The 20,584-nt window shown below is 39.6% G+C and overlaps 1 protein-coding gene and 1 non-coding gene across 3 annotated transcripts; both read right to left on the reverse strand.

Annotated features, from left to right (window-relative positions):
* Positions 1–1,966: 1,966 nt before the first annotated feature.
* RWDD4 (RWD domain containing 4) lies at positions 1,967–20,552 on the reverse strand. Of its 2 annotated transcripts, XM_054485722.2 has the most exons (8): positions 20,267–20,552; positions 17,209–17,289; positions 12,552–12,661; positions 12,318–12,465; positions 10,792–10,909; positions 7,812–7,861; positions 7,675–7,677; positions 1,967–3,814 (listed from the first exon to the last, which is right to left on the reverse strand). In XM_054485722.2, exons 1-8 carry the CDS (start codon positions 20,288–20,290, stop codon positions 3,782–3,784), a joined length of 567 nt encoding a protein of 188 aa, XP_054341697.1. In that variant the 5' UTR covers positions 20,291–20,552; the 3' UTR covers positions 1,967–3,781. The 2 variants fall into 2 exon arrangements, with proteins under 2 accessions (XP_054341697.1, XP_063520392.1); XM_063664322.1 differs by lacking the exon at positions 7,675–7,677 and having other exon boundaries at positions 20,267–20,539.
* On the reverse strand, positions 14,910–15,014 carry LOC129035926 (U6 spliceosomal RNA). The gene has a single exon (XR_008502413.1). It is a non-coding gene; the product is annotated as a U6 spliceosomal RNA (small nuclear RNA).
* Positions 20,553–20,584: the final 32 nt, after the last annotated feature.

Here is a 20,584-nt window from a genome sequence, read left to right on the forward strand (position 1 = left end):
TAAAATTTTCACAGGGAAAAAAAAACCTCTTACAACAGGTAGTGCATGCTGGTATTTTCTGTTCAATTTTATTGTCTCCCATTCCATTAAAAAATGTTAGTAAGACCCCTAATTAATTTCCTCACTAAAGGAACACAAATTTGAAAATCACTCTAGGTTACATATTACTTATATTTTTGTCACATTAACTGAAAATACTGAAATTTTGACTCTTAGATGGCCAGACAATCCCTCTTGTTCTGTTTTCATTCTTGAATATTCAAAGGTAAAAGCACGCAAACACAAATCTCTATTGTTACTACATAGCATGACTTTTATATTTATTATTTATTTTTGAGACAGGGTCTTGCTCTGTTGCCCAGGCTGGAGTGCAATGGTGTGATCTCTGCTCACCACAACCTCCACCTCCCGGGTTCAAGCAATTCTCGTGCCTCAACCTCCTGAGTAGCTGGGATTACAGGCGCCTGTCACCACGCACAGCTAGTTTTTTTGTATTTTTAGTAGAGACGGGGTTTTGCTATGTTGGCCAGGCTGGTCTTGAACTCCTGGCCTCAAGTGATCTGCCTGCCTCGGCCTCCTAAAGTGCTGTGATTACAGGAGTGAGCCACCCCACCCTGCCAAATTTATGGTTAAAGCAATCACAGACAGCCCTCTGGAAACACTGGCTGAATCCTCAAAACTGCTCTCTTCTGTGAATCTGGAGTCCTGGTTACTCGGGAGCCTAGGTCCTGGGGAGGCTGCAGTGAGTTATGATAGTGCCACTGCACTCCAGCCTGGGTGACAGAGCAAGACCCTATCTCTCTACAAAAAAAAAAAAGAAAAAAAGAAAAAAAGAAAAGAAAAGAAAAACCCTCCAAAAAAATTCCAAGATCCAGGGTTAGGCACATCTACAGTACCAAGCAGGGCTTGGTGAAAGCTTGAATCAAGCAACAAATAAAAAAAAGCTGTGGCCTGTGAAGAAATGGTGTGGAATGATTCTAATGCTGCAATCAAAAAGAGAAAATCCAAAATGCCGGCTAGTACCAGTTTCATTCCATAGGATATTTAAACATATCAGATTTGTCAAGGTTCACTGCAAGCGTATTTGTCATCTTTAAATTCAATTTCAATTTTTTCATTTCAAGAAGTTCTCTTTGGTTTTCAAATCTTCTGATCATTGTCTTGTTCGCTATTCAGTTTCTTATTTATTTAAAACACACTTCGAGTCTGTATAGTGTCACTATACCCTTGTGGCTCCTATTCCCCTAAGATTTTTTTGGCAGGCTCTCATGCCTTGCTTTTATGTATTGTGATTTTTGACTGTGAGGACACATTCCATAAACTCTTTATGGGGCACCTCACTGGTGGCCTGGGTTCAAGTTGAGTTCTAAAGAAGAGATGTGTGTTCATTTCTAACAGTTACCTAGAGCCCCTACTGATTTGGTTCTACTTTCAACTAAAATATTGGCTTGAGGTTTTGTCTGTTTTAAAATCATACATAGGGGAAGGAATTTGGGCTGAAATCCAAGTGGGAGGTAACTTGGGGGCACAAACTGTCAGGAGTGTGTGTGTATATACACTTGTATATGTGTATATATGTATATACTTGTATTTTACTCTTCCATCCAGAACCACAGTTCCAAGACAGAAATTTCCTCAGGGCTCGCACTGGAGGATGGCCTCAGTCTTACAGATGTTTCAGGGGTATGACTCCCTAACCTAGGCTGATCCTGGCCTTCACCTCTTGTCTTCTGGGCCCTTGAAGCTGAAAACTAAAGCTGTCCTTAACCTCTAGGTTCCAACATTCACTGAATTTTTTAGCCTCTAGGCATTCCTTATCTCCTGTGAGCTCATTTGAAAAACATTTTTTAATCCAACGTTTTGAATAGTTTCTAGTAGGAGGGTACATCTTGCACCATAAGGCCATACAGATTTATAAAATCAACAATTCTCTCTGAAGTGATCTGAAATAAAATGTGTAGAAAAATCACTGTGTATAATTCAGACTTTATTGCTTATTAATTATGTCACTCCACAAAATTTTAAGTAAACAGACATTGAGAAAATATACTGGGAGTGTTAAACAGATGACGGCAATATTGATGAGGCTGTCCAGGTGTTTTACATAAGGTAATAAGAGGCACCACCATCACCATCACCCCTAGAAATTTGTACATTTCATATAAAAAGAGTAAAAATAGTTCATTGGCATGTAACTAGCATCATTCTCTGTAATCTATGAGCCAAAATAAGCCTGAACAATTTCAGTCTCTTCAGAGCAAAACAAAGTATTTTATTCCACTAGCAGATGTTTCTTCAAAAACAAAAAACAAACCAATACAACCACAAATAGTACCCACACACAACCCTGAAACATAAGTTGCCATATTCCAGTGGTCCTGAATTTTAACGTTTTGCTCTACATTAATTCAAGAAATAAAAAGTGAAACAGCTCTGTAAATGAGATTAACTCCTTTGCTGTAATTATACTTAGTCTATAATTCAAACTATTTAGCTGAAGTCAGTTAACGAGTAAAAACCGCGGATACAGCTCAAACTGCTCTTAACTTCTTTAAATGTTTACTGTTCTATCAACACTCAGACCCAAGCTGCACAGGTGTAACGTGAGGCACTAACAATCTCCCTACCAGACATAACAGTTTTATGTGTTCTTAAAGCTGGGTGCATATACAAAATCACTTTACATCACACAAACATCAGAAACTTTTCTTGGCACAACTTGACCAATAGTCTCCTCTATTATTATTATTTTTAAATCAAGCATGTGTAACAGTTCAGCATTTAAAAGACTCCCATGTATATGATTAAAAAGATGCTCAGGTTGAGAAATACATTTGAATACTTGAAAAGACACTCCGAAAAGACACTCCAAAAAGAAACAAGACTTGAAATGTGGTTTTATGTTGAACCATTTAGGAGACCTCAGTTATCCAACAACTAAAAGCACACAACAGCAGATAAATAGGATTTTATTAAAATCAATGTCTCCAACAATACAAAAACTAAATATTAAGGCATCTTTTACTCCCATCCTGGTATATGCACGAGAAATGTTTTAAGGAAGGGCCAGCATTTCTTACTAAAATGCTTTCTAGTGTATTTGGCAGATTTGTTTTTATATTCTCCTATTCCACATATCACTCAAAGCACTCATGATCAAACATCTTGACCCAAATCAAGAGAAAAGTATAAATAGATATTAATTTATTAAAGGGAAGCAGTTCACCTTTCAAAAATTAAAAGGAACTACAAAAAGTATCATGTATAAAGTTCAAATATCAGCATTTAAATTTCTCTGAAGCAATTTACGGTTCAGTAATTAAGCAAAAGAAGAGATGAAGACTTTATTTAAAATAAGAAGCCTATTAATATGGATTGCACTATGGAGTAACTGTTCACTGAGTACTCGGCTCCACTGGGATGATAGTTTGAAAAGGGCTTCATACTCCTTTAAGAAAATAGCACATCCACCAGGATAAGATCATTTAAATTAACACTGATTCTTATTCCCCATGCCTGTCCATTTATAAAGCTCAAGAGGCTTCATAAAGTATACTGAACAGTAACATTTTCACCTTTTATTAAGGCAAGTTTGTGAAAATAATTTAATACAACCAGATCTCTTCATGAACTTTCAACTTACAACCTTTTTAATGTAAGAAACATACAAAAAATTGTGTTTTATAAAAAGCCGCCTCAATACCAGAAAATAGTAATGAAAGACTTTGAGCCCAGTTTTACTTTTTAAAGAATGCTCTTTCCTCGTCTCAAATTCCAAGTGCTACTCATCATCCTTAGAGCCAGTTTTGCTTAACTATAAAAAAAGGAGAGAAAATAGTCAACAAGTTTAAGTGGTATTTTCTGAGTTCATTATTTCCATGGAGTATCAAAATTAAACCATAGGCAACAAGGTTTAAGTAACTTAAATCACCTACAGTTTTTACCACATGTAGCTACTTTTCAACTTCAAGCTCAGCTACTTCAAACGGGTTTCAAAATGTAACCTCGACAAAAATCTAAACTCAACAGAACAAGGTGGTGTGTGGGTGGGTGAGCGGGACACTCTTGAAGCTTTCTAGGAAGTAAACTGGAACCAAGAATATACAAATAGAAGGTACCATCTATAAAATGAATGACACTCTTCAAAAGTTCTTGTTTTCCATCACACATTCTTTTTAAAATTTTTTAAAAATAATTTTAAATTGTGGTCAAATAAAAAAATATGTAACATAAGATTTACCATCTTAACCAGACAATAAATTCTTAGTTTTGAAAATATGATAAAAGTCTTATTTTTGCATTGCAATTTTTTTCTAAGAAAAATCTTTGGCAGGGGTTGGCAAATTTGGGGTAAGGGGAGGCAGATAAAATACAAAGATGATTCTGATCAGACTAGTCCTTCAACTACTGAGAAAGGCCACCGCACCTGACAACTCCAAGAACACTAGAGAGTGTGGGAAGCCGTGAAAAGCAGAAACTACTAAAGGTGCTGGTTCTCAAATATTTCGGCCTGAGGACCTCTTCCCATTCTTAAAATTTTTAAACTTTTTGTAGAGAGGGAGTCTCACCAGTTTCCCAGATGGTCTTGAATTCCCGGGCTCAAGCAATCCTCCTGCTTAGGCCTACCAAAGTGCTGTGCTGGAATTACAGGCGTAAGCCACCACGCCCCACCCCAAATCTCTTTATTATCTAGCTCAGTGGAAGACAGCTGGCTTCTCACAAATATGCTTCAACAGTTAATCAGGTATAATGGAAGACAGCTAACAACAGCACAGTAGAAGTACTAAGAACAACCTGGGTTAATATGCACATCCTCAACCTACTGATCGAGAAAATTCTGGTAAACACAAGAAAATACAAGCACACATTCTCTTAGTGCTTTAAGAGTATTAGTGATGGCATCATCAAATGTCATGCAGCCTCTGGAAAATGCCAGAGAAGTTTCATAAGAAAATGGGTTGGCTGGGTGCGGTGGTCATGCCTGTAATCCCAGCACTTTGGGAGGCTGAGGCGGGCGGATCACGAGGTCAGGAGATTGAGACCATCCTGGCTAACACGGTGAAACCCCGTCTCTACTAAAAAATACAAAAAATTACCCGGGCGTGGTGGTGAGCGCCTGTAATTCCAGCTACTTGGGAGGCTGAGGCAGGAGAATCACTTGAACCCGGAAGGTGGAGGTTGCAGTGAGCCGAGATCACACCACTGCACTCCAGCCTGGGCAACAAGTGCGAAACCCCGTCTCAAAAACAAACAAACAAACAAAAACCACAAAAAAAAACTTCTTTTATCTCCCAAGATTACTGGATAATTTGAATTTTACTCTTTGTTACAAATTGGAATTTTATTTCTATTATCAGGGACTCTTAAAAACTTCTGGAGCTAGGGAAGGAGGAGCACTATCAACACCTTTAGATCAGATTCTTTTTCTTCTCACTTTCGGCTTAGTTAGAGCTGCACTAAGAGAGGCAACATTTTGACTAAGAAAATTGCTCATTCTGGATCACAGCATATTTGGAGGAAAGAATGAATTTAGCTGGTTAGGCTGTATGTTGGTATACGTAGGACAACATGAAGTATCCATCAAGCACCAGCGGAGAAAGTCCTGGGAAATGAGAGAATGCCGGAGAGGCTTCACTCATACAGTATCTTACACAGGGGAGGAAGAAATACTGTGTCTCTTCCAATTGTAAGGTAGGGCCCAACTCCCAGGAAATATTTTTGTACTAGTTACTAGGAGCACTAAGATTATTTTAAAGTTTCAATAGAAAATGCATTCAATGGAACAAACAGCTGGCTTTAAAATAAAGTTTAAGAAAATGGCCAGGGCCGGGCACCGTGGCTCACACCTGTAATACCAACACTTTGGGAGGCAGAGGCGAGGGGGATCCCTTGAGGCCAGAAGTTTGAGACCACCCTGGTCTACATGGTGAAAGCCCATCTCTATTAAAAATACAAAAATTAGCCAGGTGTGGTGGTGCATGCCTGTAGTCCTAGCTACTTGGGAGGCTGTGGCACAAGAATTGCTTGAACCCAGGAGCAGAGGGTGCAGTGAGCTGAGATCACGCCACTGCACTCCAGCCTGGGTGACGGAGCGAGACTTGGCTTCAAAAAAAAAAAAGAAAAGAAAAGAAAAGAAAATAGCCCTGAGCAGTGTGAGCAGTGGCTCACGCCTGTAATCCCAGCACTTTGGGAGGCCAAGGTGGGAGGATCACTTGAGCCCAGGACTTCGAGACCAGCAGCCTGGGCAACAAAGTGAGACCCTGTCTCTAGTAAAAATAAAAAGATTAGTTGGGTGTGGTGGTGCATGCTTGTGGCCCCTGCTACATGGGACACTGAGGTTAGAGGATCGCTTAATCTGGGGAGGTCAAGGCTACAGTGAGCCATGTTCACGCCACTGCACTCCAGCTTGAGCAACAGAACCAGACCTTGTCTTCAAAAACAAAACAACAACAAAAAACCCAAAACAAAAACCAAAAAGGTTTAAGAATACACTACTTGTAAATTACCTGTATTTGTGGGTCCTCACTAAAATCCTAATCTTTAACTACCCTTGCATCACATTAAACACTTCTCACAGGAGCTGTGGCACTAAATGGAATGCAAAATTTATTTCATGAAGTCCTACAAAGAGAATTAATTTACTATGTTAAATATTAGTGTAACGTATTTGAAACTACAGCTAATACAAGAAAAATCTGAGACATGTAGGCAGAAAAATTCAAAATGAAAGCAAACAATTGTAAGCAAAAACAGAAAATTGTTCTTGGTATGATGACCAACTACATTTAAGATCTGTCCTTAAAAAAACCCACAACAACTGAGGCCAGGTGTGGTGGCTGACGCCTGTAATCCCAGCACTTTGTGAGGCCGAGGTAGGAGGATCACCTAAGCCCAGGAGGTCGAGAACAGCCTGGGCAACATATCTGTCTCTGCAAAAAAAAAAAAAAAAATTAGCCAGGCATGGTGGCACATGCCTTTGATCCCAGCTAGTCAGTAGGCTGAGGATCACTTAAGCCTGGGAGGTCCAAGGCTGCAGTGAGCTGTGATTATGCCACCAGCTAGCCTGGGTGACAGGGCAAGATCCTGTCTCAAAAACAAAAAACGAAAACTTAAAAGTAATTTCCACTAAGAAAGTAAAACATTCTTTTCCATATCTGGTTTTCTTCAGTTTCCATATATTGTTGATAACTTGGAGTCATATTTAAGAATCTGCATTATTTTTTCTTTTCTTTTTTTGTTTTTTTGAGATGGAGTCTCACTCTGTCACCCAGACTGGAGTGCAGTGGCACGATCTCAGCTTACTGCAACCTCCGCCTCCTGGGTTCAAGCGAATTCTCGTGCCTCAGCCTCCTGAGTAGTTGGGACTACAGGTGTGCGCCACCATGCCCAGCTAATTTTTGTATTTTTAGTATAGACCGGGTTTCACCATGTTGGCCAAGCTAGTCTCGAACTCCTGACCTCAGGTGATCCACCCACCTTGACCTCCCAAAGTGCTGGGATTACATGTGTGAGCCACTGTCTCCTAAGCATCTGCATTCTTAAGATGTGCTTACATAGTCATACTATATTGTAGTTGTAACTTCTGCAAATTTTCCATTACTTAAAAAAAAAAAAGATCTAAAATTGAGAGTGTAGGGAAGAGAAGAATGTAAAAGGTATTTCAAAAATACTTACATGCTGAATGTAAAAAAGGAAACAGACATCCCAGTGAATTCCAAAGGTTGTGAAGGGGAAAACAAAAAATAAGAATTTCATTATTTGCTGGTAATAATTATAACAAGTTTAAAGACTAGAATATAAATGTTATATACCTTCACAACATCAACCCAGTTCCAGCCTCGAGGAAGTTCTCCTTTGTGATCTAGAAGATAAAAAATAGTAACTTTATTTCTAAGACCAACCAGCTAGTTTTATAATAATATAAGATTTTATATACTATTGTACACAACAAATAGGTTAAAAATTTAAATGACATATTACTAAGTTGGAAAAAGAGTTTATCATTATGAATCGATACTGTTCTCCTAGGAATACTTGCAAAATATTTTAGGTATACTCCTTTTTTACATGTATGATATTGCTATCCAAGACAAAACCTGATAACAAGGAAAAAATATGGAGATGGGTTGGTAATGCCAAGAAAAGCAATTAATCCATTTATTAGTTTCATGCATTTGCATGAAGCTACTGCTTTATATAAGAGGTCACTGCTTATTTAAGTAATAAGTTGTATTGTTCTGTTTAATAAATTAGCGTTTCAAACCCAGAAGCTAGGCTCAAGACAGGCGGACTCACAAATACACGTCTGGCCTGGCTTCAAGACTAAGAGAAGGGCTGGCTAACTTATGTATTAGTTGATATGCTCTGATAAAATATTCATTATTTAATCTAACATTTTTTAAAAAGGGCTTTAATCTGTTGGGATTGCTTGGAAACTAGCTTATAATTCATAGTTTGCAAAGTGCTTTTATTCTTTTAACAGAATATTCAAATTTAAAGAATAGTTTAACAAATATTATCTAAAAATTCTTCAATTTAAAATGGCTTGATTTCCTTTATGCTTGATGTATGCCATGCATGTCTCAACTTTATGAAACCTTAAAAATTTAAACTCAAAACAAGTACATTATATGAATTTTCCAGCTAGGGAAAAAGAAATTAACCCATGATACTTACAGGAGAGAAGCAATATTACTGGAGCTCAATTTTAGATGCTATCGGTTCTTTTCTCTTTAACGCCAAGAAGAATCGTATCCCCCTGGTTACTGGTTATAGGGGGCACAGCACCAATTTTGGTTAACTAAAACTTAGCCACAGTGCCATGGCTGTCCCATTAAAATTTTATTTAGAATGAAAGCTCCAAGTCACAAACTCCTATACTGTCATTATGGGAAGGTAATGGCTTTAGGTGGGCATCATCAAAGAGATGAAGGTAGGGAGATATTAATGAAATAGAGTGATCACAGGTCATTATGTATGAAAGCAATAGTACCTAACTGACATAGATGCTACAACATTCAAAGAGAGATAAACCAAATTCTAGACAACAAACTGTAATGGCTAACAACTTACTGCTTCAGTTGTTTTTATAGTTTAATGCTGCTCTGACATTAGGTAGAATGAATTCCTAGATTTTTTTATTTCACAAACCATTACCATTTCAAAAATGTATCTTGGAAACAAACACAGAGTTGCTATTTGCCACAGACAGACATTAAACAAAACATAAACCATAAAAAAACTGCCATTCCATTACTAAAGAAAGGACATTTAAAAGGCCCTCACCAGGCCGGACACGGTGGCTCAAGCCTGTAATCCCAGCACTTTGGGAGGCCGAGGTTGGCAGCTCACGAGGTCAGGAGATCGAGACCAGCCTGCCCAATATGGTGAAACCCCGTCTCTACAAAAAATACAAAAATTAGCCAGGCGTGGTGACACGCGCTGGTAGTCTCAGCTACTCGGGAGGCTGAGGCAGGAGAATTGCCTGAACCCAGAAGGCGGAGGTTGCAGTGAGCCGAGATCACGCCACTGCACTCCAGCCTGGGTAACAGAGTGAGACTCTGTCTCAAAAGAAAAAGAAAAAAAAAAAAGGCCCTCACCAAAATAAAAGGGTCAGTTCCTCTCAATAAAGAGAAACTTTTTAACCTCACGTAGTAGTGCACACATAGATACCTACACAAGTGTAAATGCGCAAGTGCACAAATGACAACGTCCTCATTTTCCCTAACTGTGAAAAAGCTTACAGATTGTTATCAATTTGCAAGTTTTCAGGTTAAATAAAGAAAAGCAATCAAATATTATTGTTGATATGAGCTGGAGTTTATAATCTTCTAAAGAACTCTTGTTTAGAACATATGAGAATTCTATTCTTAAATATTATTGTTGTATAATTAAGTTAACTACAGGCAAAAATGTTAAATTACTTATCACACTAAGACCTAATGGTATACCAGTATCCATTTCAAATGAAAACTGTATTTCAAAAAATTTTTTGTTTACCTACTAAAGAGGTAAACAAATCCCAAACATGTTAGAGCTCCAGGTAGAACATGTTTTTGTAGACTATTTAAATGTTCCTCAATCTCTAGACTCATTTATAGTTACTTTGCCACTCAGTTACCTTTTTTTTTTTCAAATGGTGACCTCTTGTGATGAAGTAGTAGTAAATATTTTCTTTCTTTCTTTTTTTTTTTTTTTTTTTTTTGAGACAGAGTTTTGCTGTTGTTGCCAGGCTGAAGTGCAGTGGCACAGTCTCGGCTTGCTGCAACGACTGCCTCCTGGGTTCAAGCAATTCTCCTGCCTCAGCCTCCCGAAATATTTTCAATGTACATATGTGACCCAAAAGGTCAGTGACCCAAAAGTTCACTGGCCCAAATGTTCCAAGAAGAAAGAGTAGAGAATTAATCTAAATATATCCACCATATCACACTAAGAAGCAATCCATTTATCTGGGTTATAAAAGAAAAAAAACGGCTGGGCATGGTGGCTCACACCTGTAATCCCAGCACTTTGGGAGGCAGAGGCAGGCGGATCACCTGAGGTCAGGAGTTCGAGACCAGCCTGGCCAACATGGTGAAATCACGTCTCTACTAAAAATACAAAAATTAGCCAGGTATGGTGGCGTGCGCCTGTAATCCCAGCTACTCGGGAGGCTGAGGCAGGAGAATCGCATGAGCTTGGGAGGTAGAGGCTGCAGTGAGCTGAGACCATGCCACTGCACTCCAGCCTGGGCAACAAGAGTGAGACTCTGTCAAAAGAAAAGAAAAGAAAAGAAAAGAAACACACACAAACCTGTTTTGTCTGCCAGCTTACGCTTCTGGGCTTTTGAAAGTTGTTCTTTTTTGTCTTTTTTCTTACTTGATGCGGCTGTATTAGGAGTTTCAATTGAGATGATATTGTTTATTGATGTCTAAAAAAAAAGAAATAATTCTCAGCCTCATACCTTACAACTTGTGTTATACTAAATACAGCTATATCCTGAAGTGGGGTTGATAATTTTTACGCTTATGAAATAAAAGAATCCTATATTATTATGATTCATTTTTAAAATCAAGTGCCCTTAACACATTATTGGTTTCACTCTTTTAAAAGTTCAGATCAAAGGACGTAATATTAGTTCAATTGTTATAACCAAAATCCTGGGAAGGAAGATCTGATTATCAGCATTATGTTGAAGATCTGAGGTTCCAAGGTAGTTTTACAATTCAGTTAACTTGCTATTATTTGGAAATTTAATTAAAACCTTTTTTTTCTTTACAGAGCTTGTCTCAGTGTGAACACTTGACAATTTAAACATGTCTTTAGAAAAATCACGTGTACCTACCTAAAACATCCTGGTTCCCGGAAGAAAAATTTTAAGACATTTGGGTTAATGCAGTCAGGGTATATGATAGCTAAAATGTAAAATGCTTACTAGGTCTAAGCATTGCTGCAAATGTTTTCCATATACCACACATCTGATCCTCACCACAATCTTAGAAGGTAGATACTATATAACCCCCATTTTATAGATGAGGAACTGGGTACAGAAAGATTAAGAAACCTGCCCAAAGTCACAGAGTTGGTAAGTGGTGCAGTGATGTGAACCCAGGCAGTCTGGCCCGGAGTCCATGATCTTAGCTACCACCCTCCACTGCTCCTCCAGTTGCCTCTTGGGGTTCTGTGTCCTGTTGGGAATGTGAAAGCCAAAACCACTCACACAGAAGACAGGCCTTGCTGCCAAAAGCTTATCACTTGGTTTACAAGACAACACTAAATTATACTGCACCACTCAAAGTATTTTAGTGAGTGACGTGGTGCAAAGGGGTCTCATACACAGATGCTTAATGTCATGAAAGAAATATTTCCTAAAACTATTCCAGAAATAATAATAAAACAATTTTTTCTATTCAATAAAGTTTCCACATGCTGCAACATCTACAAATTGAACTGTGGCAAGACTATTTACAATGAAACAAGCCTCATGGAGAAGGCAATTTCATACTTATTTTAGCACTGCATAAGAGATCCCTTAGCTGTTTAAGCTTTATGAAGAGATTAAACAAATATTAAAAATACTAGGTTCTACGATATCTCAGTTTTGGTGGGCATGAGACGTATTCTAGTCTTTGATAAAGGATAAAAATCTAGAGAATATCATTTTCTAGGTTAAATAGAAGAAATCTGAAATCCATTGTTCTCATTTAACTCAGGTGTAACTCTCACTTTAACAAAAGTCTTCTTCCAACTTTGAATATATATTAACTAGTACAAATTTATTGCTAACAGCAAAACCAAAACAACAAAAGAATCTGGCAAAAAAATAATCACATACTCACTGCGGAATTAATGGGATTGTGATTCTCCATGAACTGCTCTTTATTGTCTTTGGCATATTCGAACAATGTATAGGTCATAGCGGTTCCAAGATTAGCTTCTACTGCTTCCTGTAGCTTGGCTAATATACTCTGCTTTACAGCTGGTGATCTACAATGCACAACAAAAATACCTTGCTGAGAGAAAAGTGTAACAGAGAGTGAAATGAAAAGCAGTAAAAACAAGACACTACTCACATGGTGTTGTTAAAAAAAGCGTTCATAGATAGAATTGGAGGTGTTTGGGGATATGTTTCTGTCCAGGAAATCTCTATTAAGAAGGCTTTGGGATCACCATTTTCACCTATCTGAAGAGAAGGGGAAATCTTAGGCTTGTGAAAAGTGATAAAAAGACAGAAAACGAAATTATAATCTTCAAAATGGTGAATTCTTTCCAATACTCATGCTCAGATCAGAAATGTAATATTTTGAAAGGTCCAGGGACACAGGCTAGTACTGAGCAGGGGTGAAGGGAGTCTCAGGACAGTCTGACTTTAATTTAGTCCTAGTATGCCTTCAAAGGTTCAGTTTACGCCCATATCCTGTCCCTAACCAGCCTAGCAGCTTTCCTAGTACCACGCCTACATCTTAGGTATTTTTTAGTGTTTTCACCAGTTTTCTGAGGATGAAAATAAGACATCAACTTATCCGTGGGATACAGAAAGAGAATGGACAAAAATAATTCACAAACTTGACACACCTCATCTTTGTTTTAAGTTATCCAACTGCTAAATCCTAGGAGGCACAACCCTAAGAGTCAAGAAAATGAAATTTAAAACTGAGAGAAAGAAGGAAAAGGCAAAGGATAAGGGAAAGGAATGCCTTCAGCTGATAACAATTTCTGAATAAAGACGCCCTTGTTTCTTCCGCTCTGCTGTTAACTTTTTTAATCTTAAAGAAAAACTGAAATAGTATAACGAACACTCTGACATTCATCTTATTCACCAAATACTTTCTGCCGCATTTACTTTATCTTTCCCCCTTTCCACCATAGAATCAACCCCTACTCTCCCAATGTGATTTTTTTCCCCTTTGGTTTTTGCTTAAACATCTAACAGTAATGAAATTTCCTCAATATTTGAGTAAAGTATCTTAAGAAAAGGACAATCTTCTTCATAACCACAAGATCATTATTACACCCAAGAAATTCAACATTGGTACAAAAACGCTATCTAATACATAAACCATATTGAAAACTACCCAATCATATCTAAAGTGTCCTTTAATAGACATCACTCAACCCACAAATCCATAATCCATTGAGGGATCATGGATTGCACTGAGTTGTTAATGCCTCTTTATCCTGCTTTAATTTAGAACAGTCCCCAGTGCTCTCACCTGGCTTTTTTTTTTTTTTTTTTTTTGAGACAGGGTCTCACTCCATTGCCCAGGCTGGGGTCCAGCATATCACAGGGCAGTCACAGTGAGCTGAGATCGTGCCATTGCACTCCAGCCTGGGCAACAGAGCAAGAGTCTGTGGCAAAAGTAAAAAAATAAAAAATAAAAAATCTGCTGGACACAGTGGCTCATGTCTGTAATCTCAGCACTTTGGGAGGCCAAGGCGGGTAGATCACGAGGTCAAGAGATCGAGACCATCCTGGCCAACATGGTGAAACCCCATCTCTACTAAAAATACAAAAATTAGCTGGGTATGGTGGCATGCGCCTGTAGTCCCAGCTACTCAGGAGGCTGAGGCAGGAGAATCGCTTGAATCTGGTAGGCAGAGGTTGCAGTGAGCTGAGATAGCGCCACTGCACTGCAGCCTGGCGACAGAGCAAGACTCCATCTCAAAAAAAAAAAAAAAAAGAAAAAGAAATCCTCCCACCTCAGCCACTCAAGTAGCTGGAGCTACAGGCATGTGCCCCATGCCAGACTAATTTTTAAAAACTTTCTGTAGAGACAAGGTCTCCCTATGTTGCCCAGGCTGGTCTTGAACTCCTGAGCTCAAGTGATCTTCCTGCCTCAGCCTCCCAAAGTGCTGGGGTTATAGATAGGCATGAGCCACTGTGCCTGGTTCCCCTGCCTTTTAAGCCAAAAAGAATACAGGCTAGTTTTCTTGTATAATGTCCCCAGATCTGAACTGATTCAAATTAAACATTTTTGGTAAGAAAACTACAGAGGTGATGTGGCATCTTCCCATAGCATCATATAAAGAGGCACACAAGATCTTCCAGAATCATCATTGGTGACACTAAGATTGATCACATGGTTAAGGGGATCTTCTCCAGATCTCTTCAACGTAAACCTTTTCATTTTGTAATTAAGGAATAATCTCGCTGGGTGAGGTGGCTCATGTCTGTAATACCAGCTCTTTGGGAAGCTGAGGTGGGAGGATTACTTGAGGCCAGAAGTTAGAGACCAGCCTGGGCAACATAGCAAGACCCTGTCTCTATTAAAAAAAAAATCATCATCGTCTGTGGGGCAACACTACAAAACTGTATGAATACCTTGTTTCTCAACAACCTTTCACCCAAAGGTTTTAGCCTTCATTAACAGTCCTTAACTGTAACTGAATCAATTATCATACTGGTGGTTGCAAAATGGTGATCTTCTAGTAAAACTGTGGAATGATACATGAATCAACATCTCATCCTTGCACAGGGCTATGCTAATCTCCTCTGTATTGTTATTAAAATAAATGTAGGGATCTACTGATAGACCTGGATAAGGATTATCTGCATAATAGATGTCATTGGTTTATGTTTATGTTTTAAATATAGATGACAAAAAGTGATAAAAGTTACCTGCTTGATGCAATCACTACGTCCTTACTCATGGTGCATTTAGGAATAAATTAATGCCTCACACTGTGCTGGGTACCGAAGATACAAAGATAGAGACAAGGCTATTCCTATCTTCAAGACAGATATTTATATAACTTACAAAACTGCAATATGAATAATAGTTCAAAAGTAACAAAACAAAGTATGAAGAAATGGGGAATGGCTAATTCTGACTCAAAGTCAGAGCAGAGACAAGCGACATGGCCCAAATATTAATGTCTCACAGAAGAGGCCTGAGTTAGGCCTTAAAGGAGAGGCAGGAGGATAATGGACCTGAGGTGAGGGAAAGATCAAACAATGTGCGCAAAAGCATAGTACTAGAAAAAAATACACAGGGGAAAATGTCACAACCCATTATGTCTAAGGCATGTGAGTGGAGGGGAAAGTTTGGAGAGACAGAAACAAACAGAAGGATTTGGAGTGTCAAGTGAAAAAATTTCGTCCTCATTTTATAGGTAAGAGGAACCCAGGGAAAAACATTTTTAAAGAACAGAATGGGATGACGACTTAAATGTTTCAGAACGCCAACTAGTACTGTTGGAGGACTCATGGTGGAGTATAAGGGGGAAGCTAAAGAAAGTACTAAACCAGGGAAGTCAACCAAGAGGCTACCAGACTATTCTGTGCAAGAACTGAGGGGTGTGACTTAGGACACAGGAAGAGCTTTAAACCCTGGCCCTTTGACTATCAACACACTGTCTCCTAATCTCATGTATCATTCCTCTTAAATCCATCCTATGGGTCACATCAGTGTCCATCTTATAGTATATATAAATGTCCTAGAGCATTCTGCACAATGTGCTCTAAATCACTGCCATTGTGAATGAGACATTTAGGAAAGTATAGGGAAATTCTCAACTTCCCATTTGCTAAGGAGAGAGTAGCAACTGGATTCAAACCGAAGGGCCTAGGACTTAGCTCCACTGTTAACTTTGGACATTTGAGGTCCCTGGTTATTACATACTTGGAGATGGTGTAAGGACTGTTAAACTTGAAAGGGAATTGAGAACAGAAACTTATTTTCTGTGATGGTCATCCATCGATAATGCATAAGGATAATTTCTAATAGTTTAAACTGTGACAATGTTAATAATAACTAAATCTTTTACAAAAAAACTTCCCCATTCTGCTACTTATAATCATTTGTGTGTTTTTTTGTTTTTTTTATTTTTTGAGTCCCGCTCTGTCGCCCAGACTGGAGTGCAGTGGCACAATCTCTGCTCACTGGAACCTCTGCCTCCCGGGTTCAAGCGATTCTCCTGCCTCAGCCTCCCAAGTAGCTGGGATTACAGGCATGCACCATCATGCCTGGCTAATTTTTGTATTTTTAGTAGAGACAGGGTTTCACCTTGTTGGCCAGGCTGGTCTAGAACTCCAGACCTCAGGTGATCCGCCTGCCTCAGCCTCTCAAAGTTCTGGGATTAAAGGTGTGGGCCACTGTGCCCTGCCTACTTATAATCATTTGAATAAAAGGTTTATATGACTTATTTACAAAATAAAATATTGTTACTATTTTTTTTTTTTTGAGACAGAGCAGTGGCTTGATCTCGGCTCACTGCAAGCTCCACCTCCCGGGTTCATGCTTCTCCTGCCTCAGCCTCCCGAGTAGCTGGGACTACAGGCACCCACCACCATGCCTGGCTAATTTTTTGTATTTTTAGTAGAGACAGTGGGGTTTCACCGTGTTGGCCAGGATGGTCTTGATCTCCTGACCTCATGATCCACCCACCTCGGCCTCCCAAAGTGCTGGGATTACAGGTGTGAGCCACCACGCCCAACCCCACCATTACTATTTTATGTTAAAGATAAGATCACATAATTTTTAAGGTTTTTTCCATTTCTAATATCTTATGATTCTGGTACAATAAAAACAAGTTTATCCTGGTTTTTAAAAGTTTCTGAATTAAGTTTTCAAACGTTAAAAATGACTGATGTTAGGATGATGTTTCCATTTAAATGCTACAGAAAATACAGACATAATAAACAAGTTTAAAAAACAAAATAAGCATTTTTAGCCACTTTCAGTCTTTTCTAGCAAAGTTCTAAGTGCTCTTATTCATGCCATGTCTTACCCTATATTGAAAAGAAACTGGACTTAATTCCCGGAAACTTTCATCTCCTTCATAAATAGAACGTAATGCTTCTAGTTCCATCTGAAATAAAGAACTGAATGAGTTTTGTTTAGTGGTATAAATGAATTAGAAATAGAGGGTCTTTACTTTCTCATTCAAGCCCACTCAACTATGTAAAAGCTTAACTTACATAACCTTAGATACTCACCACATAGGTGCATGCAGCAACACATGACAATATTACTACCAATGATACTTACTTTCAAACTCTGTGTCAGGGACTGCTAAGCATTGTACAATGTATTATCGCACTGACTTCTCAAATCAACCCTGTCAAGAGGCTCCTATTATTTTCTCCTTCCTACAGAAGCAAGGAAGTCTCCGTTTAAAGCCACTCCAGAGCAAGTGCTCTTAGCACTCTGCTAAAGAAGAACCTGGGTGCAAAGAGCATTAAACCTGAAGATAATAACTATGAAAAACAATACTTTCCCATTATTTACATACTTCTTTTATACTTATTTCTTTTATATGTAATCCTTCCCACAGTGATACAAAGCTCTAAAAAACACCTAAGGGCAAGAAAAAGAACTTAAGAAAAAGGCTGACAAGTATCTACCCAAGATGAGACAGGACTGTCAGAGAAAATGTAACTAGTAATCCTTGCTTGGACATAGTTCTTAGAACATTTTGGTATTACAACTGAGAAGTTCATCACTGTGATCACCGATGAATACCTGAGAAAAGAAGTAAAGAAAGAAAGCACTTGCGTACACGTTTGAGTTTTTCAAAAAGATGCATGTCATAAATTCTACAAACTAAAGATGGTGAAAGTGGGCTTGATCTACGGTCAAAATTTTAGAATAGAAATTATTGGCTGGGCGCGGTGGCTCATACCTGTAATCCCAGCACTTTGGGAGGCCGAGGCGGGCGGATCACCTGAGGTCAGGAGTTCGAGGTCAGCCTGGCCAACACGGTGAAACCCTATCTCTACTAAAGATACAAAAATTAGCCGGGTGTGGTGATGGGCGCCTGTAGTCCCAGCTACTCAGGAGGCTGAGGCAAGAGAATCGCTTGAACCCGGGAGGCAGAGGTTGCCGTGAGCTGAGATCGGGCCACTGCAATCCAGCCTGGGCTACAGAGCGAGGCTCTGTCTCAAAAACAGCAACAACAACAGCAAAAAGAAATTGTTGAAGAAATAATGTGTGAGGAATTGGGAGATTAAGGAGTAGTCCCCAAGACCTAGTAAGCATATGAAAAACAAGATATACCCTTCTTAGAAAGGGAAACTTGATTGGCACAATGAAGAAAGGCATAAAACACCGACTATATAGATTTCAGCCAGGCTCCACAGGTTTCTCTTGCTACCTTTACAGAAAAAACAAAACAAAACAAAATACAGAAATTCAAGCTGGATTCAAGAATAACTAAGATTAGATTGGAACAAAAACCTTACTCAAGATATAGTACTACTCCTTCTGTCCCTAATCCTTTCCCATATTTTAATTAATGACTTGGACAGGTACAAAAATAGGAGGCAACTTTATTAAATTTGTGGATGACAATTTGTTGGGACAGTGAATAATGCTGATGGCTGAATAAGAATCCAAAAAGTCTTTGAAAAGCAAGCTAATGATGAAATTTAGCAGGGTAAGTAGAACTTGTATTAATACTCAGATACCTAAATGTAGAAGTTGAAGATGAAAGACAAATTGCTTTGTATAAAGCACTTAAAAGGTTTCAGTTGACAGTAAATTTAACTAGACAAAACAGCATGATGCCACAATTTTGAAACAGGACATTTAAAAAATTAAAATCTGTCCACAAACACGTGGTTCCAGGATAGTGAAGAGATTAACAAAGAATGGATATATGAAGACAAGCTAAAAGGAACCACTTCCTCAGAGAAGGTCTGAGAAACTGGGCAGGAAACTATCTTCAAAGATCAGAACATCGGTCATCTGAAAGAAGAATGAAATTTTCTTGTTAAACTGGAGATTCCTGGGCCCACCACAGAAATTCTTATTCAGTAGGTCTTGGGTGGAGTGCACGCATCTGTTTTCTAGCAACCATCTAAATGGTTCTAAGGTAGGGGACTATGGTCCAACTCTGAGAAACATTACACTGTATGTTCTTTGCTTTGCAGGGAGACGAAGCTATTAACGCATTCACTTAGAAATTCACCTGGTAAGAATATTTTAGAAGAGATTCAGATATCAACTAGCTAGCTTGTTGGACTTTGGGTCCTTTAAATGTTAACTTCCAATCCAGAGATTCTATTACATTTATCATGTAAAAGTAGTGAGTTTCAAGCATTATACTTTAAATTAACAGTGAACTTATCTACCACCCAATAAGACCTTGGTTTCTAGTCCTGATTCTACCACGTACTTACTGTGCAGCCCTGCGGCTATCATCGACCCACCTATCAAAGTTAGAAGGTTCCCCTACAGATGGCCTGTAGCACCCACCCCTCAACTCTAATATTATATGATTCAATGTCAAAATGGCATCTCACAAGGAAATATCTGAGCATAAACCATAAATTCAGGTGGTACATGAATGCTCAAAACTGACAGATGGGTAAAAGATTTCCCCAAACAATATGGACAGAAACTCAGACGCACCACTAGTGTCATTTTCTTCCATGAGAAATGTAACTAACTCAATTAGCCCTCTACTAGCCAAGAGATTTAAAGATGACCAGACTAAAATTTAAAGGTGATCAGCCTAACTCAGTAAACAGGCACTGAACACATGGGATTCAAGGAGAGCCAAGAGCACTGGATCGTGCACCAAGGACGCTCATCCCTGTTATTAAGTAACCAGGGGAGACTCCCGGGTTTGCAAAAATGAAAAATGAGGGGGGAAGAGAGGCAGAGGCGGACTCTTGCCCATTCACGCGCGCTTGGGTGGAACGCCGGTGAACTCGGGGCACCCCGGCCGGCTCCGAGGGCACAGGGCACGTGCCGGGCAGCCCGTCCGGGCAGCAGGTGTCACCGGGGCCCGGGGCTGCGCGCCGCGCCCGCGCTGGGAGAGGGCCCTGAGCCGGGGGGCTCACCTCCTGGTCCTCGTTGGCACTCATCGCGCCGGTCGCGGGGCGCCTCCTGAGCGGACGGCGTTCGCAACAACGAAGAGAAAGCGAGGGCAGCGGCCCAGAGGCCGGGCGTCCCCCTTTCGCGCCTCGGCTGTGGGGGCGGCACAGTCTTGGCACTGGCAGACGCCAATTGCGCGCGCCCCGAGCCTCGGCAGCGCCCAGCTGCAGGCGGTGGGCTGTGGGCTACGAGCCGGAGCCGCGGCTGGTGGGGCCTGGGAAGTGCAGCGTCTTCCTGACGCTTGGAGGAGCGGCGTAAAGTTCCGGGACAGCGATTGGTGTAGA

The sequence above is a fragment of the Pongo pygmaeus genome, chromosome 3, assembly GCF_028885625.2.
Source record: "Pongo pygmaeus isolate AG05252 chromosome 3, NHGRI_mPonPyg2-v2.0_pri, whole genome shotgun sequence".
NCBI lineage: Eukaryota > Metazoa > Chordata > Mammalia > Primates > Hominidae > Pongo > Pongo pygmaeus.

What these genes read in the sequence shown, in the direction of transcription:
- RWDD4 (XM_054485722.2), bottom strand. Translation starts at nt 20,290, where the DNA reads ATGAGTGCCAACGAGGACCAGGAG. An exon ending in GTGCCAACGAGGACCAGGAG is followed by an intron (nt 17,290 to 20,266) that starts GTGAGCCCCCCG and finishes TCTTTATTTCAG; the next exon opens with ATGGAACTAGAAGCATTACG. An exon ending in GCTTTTTTTAACAACACCAT is followed by an intron (nt 12,466 to 12,551) that starts GTGAGTAGTGTC and finishes TGTGCATTGTAG; the next exon opens with ATCACCAGCTGTAAAGCAGA.